At 40.2% G+C, this 14,212-nt stretch overlaps 2 protein-coding genes across 2 annotated transcripts in view; both read left to right on the top strand.

The window, feature by feature from the left end:
* Nucleotides 1–14,212, top strand: part of NCF2 (neutrophil cytosolic factor 2) — a 518,710-nt gene that overhangs the window by 210,957 nt on the left and 293,541 nt on the right. The window lies entirely within an intron of this gene.
* Nucleotides 1–14,212, top strand: part of NMNAT2 (nicotinamide nucleotide adenylyltransferase 2) — a 101,380-nt gene that overhangs the window by 74,116 nt on the left and 13,052 nt on the right. The window contains exons 5-8 of the mRNA XM_083359096.1: nucleotides 5,746–5,872; nucleotides 8,537–8,617; nucleotides 9,522–9,566; nucleotides 11,341–11,417. Coding sequence (XP_083215222.1) covers nucleotides 5,746–5,872; nucleotides 8,537–8,617; nucleotides 9,522–9,566; nucleotides 11,341–11,417 — 330 coding nt within the window. The remainder of the gene's footprint in view (nucleotides 1–5,745; nucleotides 5,873–8,536; nucleotides 8,618–9,521; nucleotides 9,567–11,340; nucleotides 11,418–14,212) is intronic.

Genomic DNA, 14,212 nt, shown 5'->3' on the forward strand with positions numbered 1-14,212 from the left:
TGCCATACATTCCTTTCCAGTCTAAGGATTTCTTTATATGTAGTCACATCATGTTTAAATCCCACATTTATATTTTCTATCACATGTTTGGGTATTGCCCAAATTGGTATTTTATAACTTAACTTATATCGATATTTTTTCCAAACTCGCAACAGGGCATACCTTAATATATGTATCTTAAAAACATTATCCACCTTTTTATCATACAATAAATAAGCATGCCAGCCATATAACAAATCACACCCCTCAATATTCAATAATCTCCCTTCTGTTAAATTAAACCAATTACTAATTGATGATAAAGCCGCAGTCTCATAATATAATTTAAGATTGGGCACTTTAAGACCACCTCTTTCACGTACATCTTGCATTATCTTAAATTTAACTCTCGGTCTTTTCCCTGTCCAAATAAATTTATTAACACCTCTCTGCCATTCCTCCAAATCTGAGTCTTTTTTAAGTATAGGAATCATTTAAAACAAAAATAAAAATTTTGGCAAAACATTCATTTTTACTGCTGCAATTCTTCCCAATAAAGACAAATGTAATTTTCTCCAGCTATCTAATTCTTTTTGTATTTTTAACCATAACAATTCATAATTATTTTTACACAATTTCACATTTGAAGCTGAAAGATATACCCCAAAATATTTAATCTTTTTAACTATTTCAAATCCAGTTAATTCTCCAAAAATCTACTTTTGTTCTGTAGTCATATTTTTAGACAATATTGACCAAATCAGTTTTGAATCATATCCCTGGACTGAAGATTTGCATAGTCTGCTGCACATCCCCTTTTAAAGTTGTCCAAGTTGATGTCCATCACATCATGCGGCTAGCAAGCTGAATTGGTTAATTCAGCACTGTATGAGAAAATACTTCCTAATTCTCCCCACATGCTGTTTCATTTGATAAACTCAAGTTCTAGTCTTAAAAGAGTGAGCAAACTGTTTCCATTTCCATTTTCTACACAGTGTGCATAAATCCATATACATTTTCTCTTCTAACTTCTAAGAAATTTCAAATATTGACTGGTTCTCCATGTGCTTTGATTGCTTTCCCTTCTGCCCTGGTCCTCAAAAAAAAGCAATCAAACAAACAATACCAATGGGGGAAAAAGATATTACATATTTGTCTGTGGCACTCAGAATGGTTTCATTGTCTACTTTTACTAGTGCCTACCATTGTTGGGTAGTGACTGCTAAAGACCAGACAATGAAACCATTCTTTGTGCCACCTTTTGTGGAGTCTGCAGAGGGGTAAAAAATCAAGACATCAGCCAAATCAAAGTCACAGTTTTTTTAAAAAAAATGTTTAAAAATTTAAAAATGCACAACAGACAGTTAAAAAACAAACAAAAAACCCTAAGGTTTTGATTAAGCAATCACTACTGCCATCTTGTCTTCTCTCTCTCTCTCTCTCTCTCTCTCTCTCTCTCTCTCTCTCTCTCTCTCTCTCTCTCTCTCTCTCTCTCTCTCTGTCTCTCTCTCTCTCTCTCTCTGTCTCTGTCTCTGTCTCTCTCTCTCTCTCTCTCTCTCTCTCACACACACACACACACACACACACACACTAACACAGAGAGAGATGTCCTTGCCAACCACTTCAAAGCTTTGTCTTTGAGCGTGCAGAAATGTTCAAAAGAATATGAGATTTAGGAGAAGAAATTTGCTTTTTTTTCTCTAATTTGTAGTGGGCTTGATGAATATTGCTCTTGAAGCTAACTGATGCTAGTGAAGCTTAATAGCTATCACAAGGGAGTGATTTCTAGCAGGGGCAGATTAAAAAGGATTTAATTCTTTTGGTAAATGTTAAAAGGCAGAGAATAAATCACTCCATTTTTAAAAGAACCTAACTTCCCATGTACCATGAACTCAGTGAAAATGGAGCTTCTCACAGTGGCTCTTAACTACTAAAATAAAGCAAAAATTAAACAAAGACATATATGCTGCCACACTTATTTTAGCTCTCAGATTCTGCTTATGTGAAAGAGAATCCTGGGAATATTGTAGGGAAAGAGAAGCAATATATTAGAAATAGGGGAGGGGAGAGAAGTGATTCTCCCCCCTCCCCCCTTTCCTTGATTCAGAAACTGGCTTTGCAAAGAGGGAAAATGAGCTTAAGGAGGAAGGAAGCCCAGTCCTCTCCCCCAAAATATATATGACATCTAATTTGTTTGCATATTTCTCAGTATGATTAAAGGGCCCTCCACAGTTCCAGTGGCTGCTGTGTATCCTGTCCAGGAAAATTCCACAGAACACCTTTGTTCCTTTCATTGTTCTGAAAAACAACAATTGGAAAGCTTGACCAATTCTGACCGGTCAAGGATCATGGCAACATATTGGAAGGGGCATCAAATGGTTAGTGTTGTTTTGGAAACCCCAGGGTTCTCTCCTTTTATTTGTCAGAAATAATTTATAGAGTCATTTCGAGTCTTCTAAAATTCTTGGCTTTTGTTTGACTCATCCGCACTTTTAAAAACAGAAGGATCTGAGTGATATTGATGTTCCTACAAAATAGCCAGGGGTAAGGAACTTGTTAACTGCAAGTCACAGTGCACATTTTTGGACTCTAATCTGAACTTAGCAAATCATTTAAAAAGACTATGGTAATATGTTTAAAATGATATTTGATTTCTTTATGAATATGACAGCAGTACCTGGGAGGAAGGCAAAAAGAAACAATAAAAGAAGAATTTGAGAATTATGATGGGCAGTACATTTGGGAACGTTTTTGGAGAAAGATTTGATCACTAACTCTACATTATTATTGCAATGTATTATAGATGTTGACACATGTATATCCATATATTCAAAGAGTGGAAATTCTTTGGTAGGTCAAACTTTTCAATTCCATTGAGGGTGCATATTCAATTTTCAACAATGCTTGATAATGTTCCACCTCTTTATTTCTGCCTTTTGCAAAAGAATATAGCACCCCCTGGTGGCAGAAAAAATATTATTCCTGTTATTGCATACTATAATACATTTCATTTACTCTATTATTTGACTTTTTAAAGAACAAGTTAAATGCAATCTTTGAAAACTTGCTTTTTTCATTTTGCAATTACTTGTGTATTTGTTCAATTTAAAGGTATATATGCCATCTTTAGGGACGCGGTGGCTCAGTGGATTAGGACGCTGAGCTTGTCGATCAGAAGGTTGGCAGTTTGGCAGGTCGAATCCCGAGTGCCACGTAACAGAGTGAGCGCCTGTTACTCGTCCCAGCTTCTGCCAACCTAGCAGTTCGAAAGCACGTAAAAATGCAAGTAGAAAAATAGGGACCACTACGGTGGGAAGGTAACAGTGTTCCGTGCGCCTTTGGCGTCTAGTCATGCCGGCCACATGACCACGGAGACGTCCTCGGACGTCCTTGGCTTTGAAACAGAGATGAGCACCAACCCCTAGAGTCGGAAATGACTAGCACACATGTGCGGGGGAACCTTTACCTTTACCTATGCCATCTTTTAATCAAAATTATAAGAGGTACACATAAGATTCCTGATATACTAATTTCAGTGCATCTTCATCATTGTCCTTCAGATATTCTTCCAAAGCCATTTTTTCTTCTTCAACCATCTGATGTACTTGCAGCATTCCACGTCCACCTATTTGCCTTGGTAGATAGAGCCTGTCAGTGTCACTGCGTGGATGAAGGGCATGATTCATTGTCATTATTTTTCTGGTCTTCCTATCGATTGCTTTTAGTTCTGCTTGAGTCCAGACCATTATTCCAGCTGTGTATCTAATGACTGGAATTGCCCAGGTGTTGATTGCCTTCACGGTATTATTGTTATTGTTATTATTTCTACGTATTACATTATTACACTATAGTAATAATGCATCTAGTTCAGTAAGAAGTATACTTTGAATTTAAAATGCTAAGGTGAATAAAAATGCCTTGATTTGAGGGAACTCAACCAGGCTTTGTTTTGGATACGTTTTAAAAACCCTTTTTTGCAATTGCACAATGTAAGGAATTTGAAAAACTCAGCCTTTCAAAACATACAAGGGCAGGATGGCCTGTTTAAGCTACCAGGTGTTTAAGACTTTAAACATAAATGCATCTTTGGCCCATCAATGTGTTTTAAATTCAGCTAGCAAGATGAACACCTTAGGGCAGCATTTGTGCAATGTAATCATGAGGATGTCCTGTTCTTAAAGCCTTAAGAAATCTATGAGTCAGACCATCCTGCTTCTTCTATTCAGATTGTTACTCGAACATTACACCCAGCATTATGACTGCATAATCTGGAGCTCATCAAAGAGCAATTTAGGCAAATGGAAGGAGTTTTATTTGTTAATGTATCTCAATTCCAATAGTAGAGAGGTATATAGAGCAAAGTATAGGCAAAATTAAGAAGGAATAAAGGCAATCAGAAAACAGCCTGGTTAATTAAAAAAATGATTATAGTAGTCAGAGGTTAATCCAGACACAATTCCTTTCAAACAATTATGTTAACTCAGCTGTAATTTGGAGGTATCAAACCCTCTACTCCAGGGGTGTCAAACTCAATTTCATTGAGGGCCGCATCAGCATTGCAGTTGCCCTCAGGGGGCCGGGTGGGTATGGCCAGGGTGGGCATGGCCTACTGGGTGGGCGTGGCTAGAGTGCGTATGGCTTACTGGGTGAGCATGGCCAGCTCTACATCGTTCGCATCAAGGGTGCCTATGGGGGCCTGGGCAGGAGTGGGACAGATCTGAGGGTCTCTGGCAGAAGGAGGGTCTCTGGGCCAGGGCCAAGGCAGTGGGGGCCGTTCCCTCACTGTTTCCAGGATGGCTTCGCGGGCCACATGAAACCACTTCGCGGGCCGGATCTGGCCCCCGGGCCTTGTGTTTGACATGTCTGCTCTACTCACTTCCTGCCTAGCATCCTGTGATTCCTTGCAAAAACGCTTAGTTAAGTCAACACTCCTGTCCCAAGCCAGGTTCAGTGCTTCAAATCAGTATTTAGAACATGTTGATTTTGCTTGAAATCTTTCTCTGCTTCCCTAGGTCATGGCTGAACTAGGCACCTTTCTTAGCCTGTACTCATGAACACAGACATTGTTACCATTCTCACAGCTTGGAATGCAAAACCTACACTTTCAGTACAGCTGCATATTTGGGTCAAAATAACCACCAGAGATCTAAAGCCCTAGGTCTCTCTTAAGAGCATTAGGGGAACCTTGTCAAAGCAGTCCAAAGGATTACTTTTAGGGGTGCCTTTCTGCTTCATTCCCTGGTAGAAGCCTTTGAACCCTAGAAAATCTATAGATACAAGACCACTTTCAGCAAAGGGTTTCCCAGTTACAGATGTTGACAGATCTATTGCCTGATGATAGTATATAGCCATTGAGATTAACAGGCATTTATCCGCTTAACTTTCTTGATAATTGAGAGGTGTACATGGAAATCTTCAGTCATGATTAGGACTGTGACAGTACTTTTCCTAAATAACTTGCCATGGTCTGATCTGAGCACAGGAATACTATATTCACCCTGTCCTGCAGACAAAGGGTGGAGGGGAAAAATGGCGAAAGATGTGGCCCAGGGTTTTGGCAGATTTGCCAATAGGGAAATAAAATTGGGTAAGGGCAGCTTTGTAAAAACAAAACAAAAGGGTTTTTCCCCCCTTTTTAGTAGATACCTTTGAACCAAGCATAGAAAAATGCAAACTAACTTTGACTAGCCACTTGCCTGGGGGTTGGACTAGAAGACCTCCAAGATCCCTTCCAATTCTGTCATTCTGTTCTGTTATTTCTTCCAGCGAGTTACTGGTTGTATCCTGTCCAATGTGAACACACCTTCTCTGACGCCAGTGATTGGACAGCCTCAGAATGAGACCCCACAACCTATTTACCAGAACAGCAACCTTTCCAACAAGCCAACTGCAGGTAAGAGTGAGCAGAAAGCCCAAATGTAGAAGCTCTTGAAAATACAATAATAAATGTGGTAACCCAGGTGAGAGAAGAGAGCCTGTGATGGTGTTTTCGGCCTCAAGTGCCGAAATAATTGGCCAGATTAGATTTTTGGCACTTTGACATCTGGAGTGAAAAGCCATGTCCTCTTCCATCCAAAATAAGCAAAATGTTTCAATCAAACTTTCTCATTCATCTTTATAATCTGTACTCAGGATAGCTGCCAGTCCCTAATTACAAACCTTCCACTAAATTGCATGTTGAGACATTTCAGCCATTCCTCATCCTTTCATCTGCTTCTTTCTCACCTTCTGACTGGCACACCTGGTTTGCTCTTGGCTTCAGCAGGTGGTAGAGAGTGCATAAGAAAACAGGAGGAAAACTGACTGGAACAGCTGCAATGGTGCACGCTTGGAGTGGGTTTAATGGCGCAGGGTGAATTTTTATCTTGCAAACCACTAACCCTAATTATCCAGTGAGAACTGGATATTAAAATATTTTGTTTCAAATATAAACAACTGCTGGTGGCAGAGAGAAAAAGGGGGAAATAGATCCTTTTCATTTTTTGATCAGTAGGTGTTACTGCCTTCAGAAATGCCCTGCTGGTTGTTTAGTCTAGCACAGGGATGGCGAGTCTTTTGGACTCAGGGTGTCAAAACTTTGGAAAATGCCAAACTTAATGCTGCTGGTGCCTGCCCCATGAACAAAAGAGAAACAGCTCTTTACATATTCAGTTGTTTTTTAAAAAACAAAAAATACAGCCTAGTTGTGTGTTAATCAGTATTATACAAAGAAACATCAAACAATTACAAAAATAAAATATAGTTAAAACTCATGTTCAGAAAGTCTGGAGATTTTGTGAAAGCACAGCCCTTTCACATGATTTTGGGAGGGTCTGGAAGTTGCATGAGAGCACACATCACCCTCTGCAGCCTCTCAAAATTGTGCAAGAATGGGGCGTGCTTTCTAGAATAGTTGTTGGGTCTTGTTGAACATTTTTGCGTTACCCAAAACGTTATGGCCTGTCACCTTTGATATACATCATAGGTTCACCATCTCTGCATCGACCAGCCAGATACTTGCCCTCAGATCTGGCATTCTGAGATACACTACATTATCTATTTATAGCTTGTAAATATATATATTTGTTTCTGTTTTACATTTCATGTGCGTGCTCAAGATGATACACTAATATTTTTTAAAAAAATCAAAATAAATTAAACTCAATTATTTAATAATAGCTGTAATTGCTCATTAGCTGGAAATGGCTGTTGAAGTTCATGGATTTGGATTCATACTTTCTTTACTACATATTAGTTTCATTGTGGGTTTTAATTAACAGTTTAAAGTATCTTTGTCTCCCAGTTTCATTTTCAATGTGCATGTTATTGTGTATTACCAAAATAACTCAGCAACTGGTGCTCTAAGTCAGGGCTTTTCAACCAGTGGTACGGGTACCACCTCTGGTACATTGGCACCTGGCAGGTGGTACATGGCCATCCTAGAAAAGTGGTAGTGGGTGAGGGGGAATAAGATGAACCGGTGGCAGCACTGCACAAGCCTGAATGAGAGATGGCTGGAGCTGCAGGGCTGTCAGGGCTCAGTGGAAGAGCCAGGATCAGTGCCGCTTTCCAGATGATTGGTGCTTCTTCGGGGCTGTTAGGGCTCCGTGGAAGTGCCAGGATCAGCGCCAGGCTCAAGCTGGAGCTCGGCGCTGATCCTGGTGCTTCTGCTGAGCCCAGAAGAAGTGCCGATCAGCTGGAATGTTGCAGCATCTCCAGGGTCTTGTGATTTACATTCAGATGCTTGGCAACTGATTCATATTTATGATGATCACAGTGTCCCAGGGTCATGTGAAGTGACCAAAACCTGCTGCAACCACCCAGGGGAATAAAAACCAAACACCCCCCACCCCACCCCTGCTGCCAATCCTCAACAGAAATCCTCACAACAATAAAAACCTCGGACAGGAGGAAGAGCGCCACCGGGCAGGCGAGCGGGTATCTTGCTCGGCTGTGGCTTGGGGGGGCACTTTTTTCAGTGCTATTGTAACTTCAAACAGTCAGTAAGCAAACTGTTGTCATCCGAGGACTACCTGTACTTTATCACTTTTTTCCTTTTTTTGGGTCATCAAGTTTTTGACACCTTGCTAAGCGACTGGTGATACTCAGATGTTGCCATATCCTAAAAGTGGTACAGTGGGTGAAAAGGTTGAAAAGCCCTGCTCTAAGTTAAATAAATATATAATTTTGGCTGAATTTAGTATCATTTTAATGGGTCAAACTGGACTACAAGCATCAGTGCTTGGCTCCTGTTAATTATGTAAACTGCAGAGGGGAAAATTGCATTTTAGTGATTCCTATCTGAATGAGAGGACACATGTTTTTGTCTGCTGTGTAATTCTCAGAAACAAACACTGGTTTCTGCTGAGTTTGTGTTGGCAACAGCAGTAACATTTTGTCAAAGCAAGTATAAAAAAATTCTGGTGATCAATTCACAACCCACACATATGTTATTTTAAATTGTGTGGTAAAGCCATTGAATGTAAGGGTAATATTGTTCAGTTGTAGACTGTAGTACTTCCACCTGTATTGAATGCTGATTTTTCTATTTTATCCTTTGCTTTTCTTCTTTCCTTAGCAAAATTTTTGGGGAAGGTGGGAGAAAGCCTTAGCAGGATTTGTTGTGTTCGTCCCCCAATGGAGCGTTTCACCTTTGTGGGTATGTTGAAGAAATGTGGTTGTCTGTATGACTGAAATTAGATTCTTTCCTAGATGTAGATGACCAGGCTAGCCTGAGGGAGGAGTCAAATGTGTCATGAATCATGAGTCACTGCATGCCTACAAGAGATTTAAGTCCAGCCCACCCTGAATGCCTTCTTATTCCCATTCATTTCCCTTGCCGTTAGTAGCTCAATTTTTTGTAGAGAGCTTAAGCTTGCAATAAATCTTTATACTCATTTGAACTGCTTGAATCTCCTGATTTCAATGGCACTTGACATTAGCTTTTTCTTTGGAGATTATTGTAGAATTAAACAGAACAATCAAATGATTTCTACCAACCATAGCTGATGATGAGCCTCTGGCAATATCAGCTTCATTTGATTTATCCCCAGGTATTTCTAGGACTGTGCTGAACACTGACATGCTATATTTGAATTACCTTGGATGTATTTTAGAAAAGTTGGATCAATCCAAACCAGGACTGAAAATTAATTTTTTAATTAATATCACCCTTGCTTTTCAATTTGTAAAAAATCTTATTATGCCGATACTGAATTAAACATTTTATATATTCTGTAGTTCAGAAGAATTTCTTAGGGACATACTAGATGTGGAGGATGACTAAGTAGTTGAAATAATACATTCAGCATTTGGGTTGGCCAGCCTCTTCCACATTTGATTTCCTGCTTCATTTCAGCCACTGTTATTATCACTACTTAGAACCCTCATTTTACTCTAATTATTTTTAATTACACTCTTTATAAAAGGTGCTCTAAGTACAGGATAATTGATTGTGTAGTAAGAGTTGCTTAGTAAATACAGTGTTTTTAACTAATAGATTACCTCATTGTAGGTCTTCTTGTGAAATAACAATTTCAGCGTTTCCTTTTCTTGCTTTCTAGATGAAAATGCTAATTTGGGGACTGTGATGAGATATGAAGAGATTGGTAAGTGAGCATCATTCATGGGCCCTTGTAAAAGAGGGCATATTTGCATATAAAAGAGGCAGAAGAGTTGTGATCGCTTTATTGCGTAATTGATGTTGATTTTAGTTTGAAAAACAATCCATATGTGCAAAGGACCAGGGTGTAAAGGTAATAGGTTGTAGGAGTTTATGGGGACTCTGTTGCATGTATAAGATGGGGAAAACTGTAATATATCATCTAAAAAAGACACTACTGAATTCTGTAAAAACTCTTGTAAAGCTGCACATTACTTGGAACTAATTTCAACCAGTGCTTTAGGAAATGAAGAGACTATAAATTTAGCAGTTGTCTGTAACTTCTAAACAATGGTTGCACCTCTTCCAAGACTGTGAAATTTTAAGAAAAGATTTAGCTGTTTCATAGAGTTGTAAATGGTGCTACCTTCGGTTCTCTCCTTCCAAACCACCTTTTTGGGATTGAATCCAAATGGCTTGTCTTGCTGTATACTATGCAAAATCTCAGATAAGAAAATGCACATGATGTCAAAGAACAGCATTGCTTTTCAGACTGACAAGCACCTAATAATGAATTGGGGGTGTAAAAAATCATTCTAAATCTGCTTCATGTGCATTGACACTCATTTTCACTTATAATTGTAGTCTGTAAATTAATCTTACAATTAAAAACCCACATTCATTATCACTGTAATCTTCCCTAATAGATGGAATTATGATTCCCCTTATGTACACTTATCAAAAATAACTACACCAATCTCTATATTTTTTGTACTCAGCTTTTTCAACTATGTCCACTTTGGAATACATTTCTCTTAAATATCCTTTTTTGTGCCAATCCATAGAATGGAGCATGACAGAAGCTAGCAGTCCATAACAGATTCCACATTTTTAAGATTCTTTATCCTTGATGTTGAATATAATTTTATGGGAACCTACCTGCAAATTCTACTGTGCCCTGCCATTATGGAGTAGGGTGTCAGGTGGTGAAACATGGCATCATGAAAATAACTCTTTGAACACTTTCCTGCATTCCATAAGCTGAGTCCCCTTCAGACATAAGGCAGAGGGATGTAGTCAACTGCATCAAAAGTTTTATGAATATAAAGAACAGTTGCAGGAATTGGTTATGCCTAGTTTAATGAAAAGAAGCACTAGGGATGACATGATAGCAGTATTCCAATATCTAAAGGGTTGCCACAAAGAAGAGGGAGTCAGCCTCCAAAGCACCTGAAGGCAGGTCAAGAAGTAACAGATGGAAACTAATCAAGGAGAGAAGCAACCTAGAACTAAGGAGAAATTTCCTGACAGAACAATTAATCTGTGGAACAATTAATCTAGTGGGCACTCCAACACTGGAAGTTTTTAAGAAGACAGTGGACAGTCATTTATCTGAAATGATATAAGTTTCCTGCTTGAGCAGGAGGTTGGATCAGTAGACTTCCAAGGTCCCTTCGAACTCTGTTGTTCTGTTTCTGCTTTTGTCTTTATACAGGCATAGAAAAGTCACTGCAACATGCATTATATTGGTGCACAAAATTGCCAAAAGTGAAGATAACACTGACATTGCTTAAGGAATATTAGTGGTTGGTGAAGTAGATAAACTGACTGACAGGTGTTAACAATTCTAGAGTGCTTTCACAACACAGGAACCACAACTCTGCCTTAAAGCTCCCCTTTTCTGCTCCCCTTCCTCTTTCAAGCCTTTGCATCAAGGCAACGAGATTAGTGGGGAGGGGTTATCCAGGGAACATCTCAGATTATGTATCTCTTTTCTTCAGAGCTCCGAATCTTGCTGCTGTGTGGAAGCGATTTGCTGGAGTCCTTCTGTATCCCAGGCCTCTGGAATGAAGCTGATGTGAGTATATAACAGAAGATGGTCAAAGCTGTGATCTTCCTTCCCTCCCTCCCTCCCTTCTTCTCCATTTACACGCAGTAGCTACTGATTTGTAATGAAAATAAATATAATTTCATGTTTCAGTAGGAGGAGGTTATTAACTGATTACTCTTACAATCATACCAAGAAAATAAAAATACTTGCCTCAGCCTTTGCCAAATTTGTTTTAAAATGATTTACTCACAACTGTAAAGTAGTAAGGATTTGATTAAATGTTCTTATGTATGCATATGCTGGTTCACCCTTTAAACCCAGATTGTTGGGGGCAATTAAGCTGACTTTGTAATAATGCCGCTTGGGGTGTTTGTTTGTTTGTTTGTTTGTTTTATTTAATTTGTATACCGCCCTTCTCCCTAGGGACTCAGGGCGGTTCACAGGGCATATATAAATAACAATACAAAAGTTAAAAAAGATTAAACCAATGCCCAGTTAAAAACAATAATACAATTCTAAAACAACAATTTAAAACCCATAATCCCCCGTCAGGCCAGACCAGCTAATTCAAATAAGTGGGTCTTCAGGCCACGACGGAAAGTTCGGAGGTCTGATGCCATCCGGAGCTCCACCGGCAGTTGGTTCCATAATGCCGGAGCGCCCACAGAGAAGGCTCTCCCCCTGGGGGCCACCAGTCGGCATTCCCTGACTGGAGGCACCCTGAGGAGGCCCTCTCTGTGGGAACGCACAGGGCGGAGGGGAGTTGACGCCGGCAGCAGGTGGTCCCCGAGGTAACCCGGACCCATGCCATGTAAGGACTTAAAGATCATAACCAAGACCTTGAACCTCACCCGGAAGACAACTGGTAACCAATGCAGCTCGCGGAGCAAAGGTGTAACATGGGAGTACGGGGAAACTCCCAAGACAACTCTCACGGCCGCATTCTGTACCAGTTGGAGCCTCCGAGTGGTCTTCAAGGGAAGCCCCATGTAGAGAGCATTACAGTAGTCAAGGCGAGAGGTCACGAGCGCATGAGTGTGTGAAAGCCCTAATAAGCAGGCATATACATAGAGTGAAGGCTACTGCTAAGCTTGTAAGCCGCCCTGAGTCTTCGGAGAAGGGCGGAATATAAATGGAATTAAAATAAAAAATTTTAAAAAACTGGATTCTCTCAAGATCTGAGGACTGCAATTCCCAGATTCATCCCTTAGGGCAGGGGTTCCCAACTCCCAGTCTGTGGACTGGTACCAGGCCGCGGCATGCCAGCAACCAGTCTCCACAAAGAAGCAAAGCCCCATCCATGGGATGCAGGCAGCACATAAAACCACGTACCTTCCGGTACATGGAAAAACTTCTTTCCACGGAACTGGTCCCTGGTGCTCAAAAGGTTGGGCATCTCTGCGTTAGGATAACTATTGTTGAGAATTCCAGGAGTAATACATAGGTTGGGAAGCCTCTCAGAGATAAACCTATAGTAAGTCCTTGACTTACAACTATTTATTCAGTGACAGTTCAAAGTTGAAATGACACTGAAAAAGTGACTTATGACCATTTTTCACACTTACAGCAGCATCCCCACATGATTAAAATTTGGCATCTGACTCATATTTATGACAGGGTTCCGAGCTCATGTGATCACCTTTTGTGACCTTCTGACAAGTAAAGTCAGTGGGGAAGCCAGATTCACTTAACAATCATGTTCTTAACTTAACAACTGTAGTGATTTACTTAACAACTGTGACAAGAAAAGTCATAAAATGGGTCAAAACTCAACTGTCTTGCAACAGAAAATTTGGGCTCAATTGCGGTCATAAATCAAGGACTACCTTTATATGAATATAAAGCAAAAGGATTCTTTTCCCTTGCCTCTTTTAAGGAGAAAACAAATTTCCTGTAAGAAATTATATGCATAAAAATTTAGCTATTGAGTCTTTGGAGACAGATTATAGAACCACAAGATCTCTGGCAGTCAGTTATTAATCAAATCTTTCCTTTTTCTCCCCACCCTTCTGGTTCCCAAAGCAGTGGATGTTGTTGTTGTTGTTGTTTTGGTTGCAAAGTCGTGTCCGACCCATAATGACCCCATGGACAACGTTCCTCCAGGCCTTCCTGTCTTCTACCATCTTCTGGAGTCCATTTAAGCTCACACCTTCTGCTTCAGTGACTCCATCCAGCCACCTCATTCTCTGTCGTCCCCTTCTTCTATTGCCCTCAATCTTTCCCAGCATTAAGCTCTTCTCCAGTGAATCCTTCCTTCTCATTAGGTGGCCAAAGTATCGGAGTTTCAACTTCAGGATCTGGCCTTCTAAAGAGCAGTCAGGGTTGATCTACTCTAGGACTGACCGGTTTGATTGCCTTGCAGTCCAAGGAACTCGCAGGAGTCTTCTCCAGCACCATAGTTCAAAGGCTTCAATTTTTTGGCGCTCAGCCTTTCTTATGGTCCAACTTTCACTGCCATACATTGCAACTGGGAAGACCATAGCCTTGACTATACGCACTTTTGTTGACAGGGTGATGTCTCTGCTTTTTAGTGTGCTGTCTAGATTTGCCATTGCTTTCCTACCCAATTTCTTGGGTGCAGTCCCCATCTGCAGTGATCTTGGAGCCCAGGAAAACAAAATCTGTCACTACCTCCATTTCTTTCCCATCTATTTGCCAGGAATTGAGAGGACCGGATGCCGTGATCTTGGTTTGAGTTTCAAGCTCACTTTTGCACTCTCCTTCTTCACCCTCATCAAGAGGCTCTTTTGTTTCTCTTCACTTTCTGCTATTAGAGTGGTATCATCTGCATATCTTAGGTTGTTGATATTTCTCCCGGCAAT

Source organism: Vipera ursinii (assembly GCF_947247035.1).
Source record: "Vipera ursinii genome assembly, chromosome: 3".
Lineage (NCBI taxonomy): Eukaryota > Metazoa > Chordata > Lepidosauria > Squamata > Viperidae > Vipera > Vipera ursinii.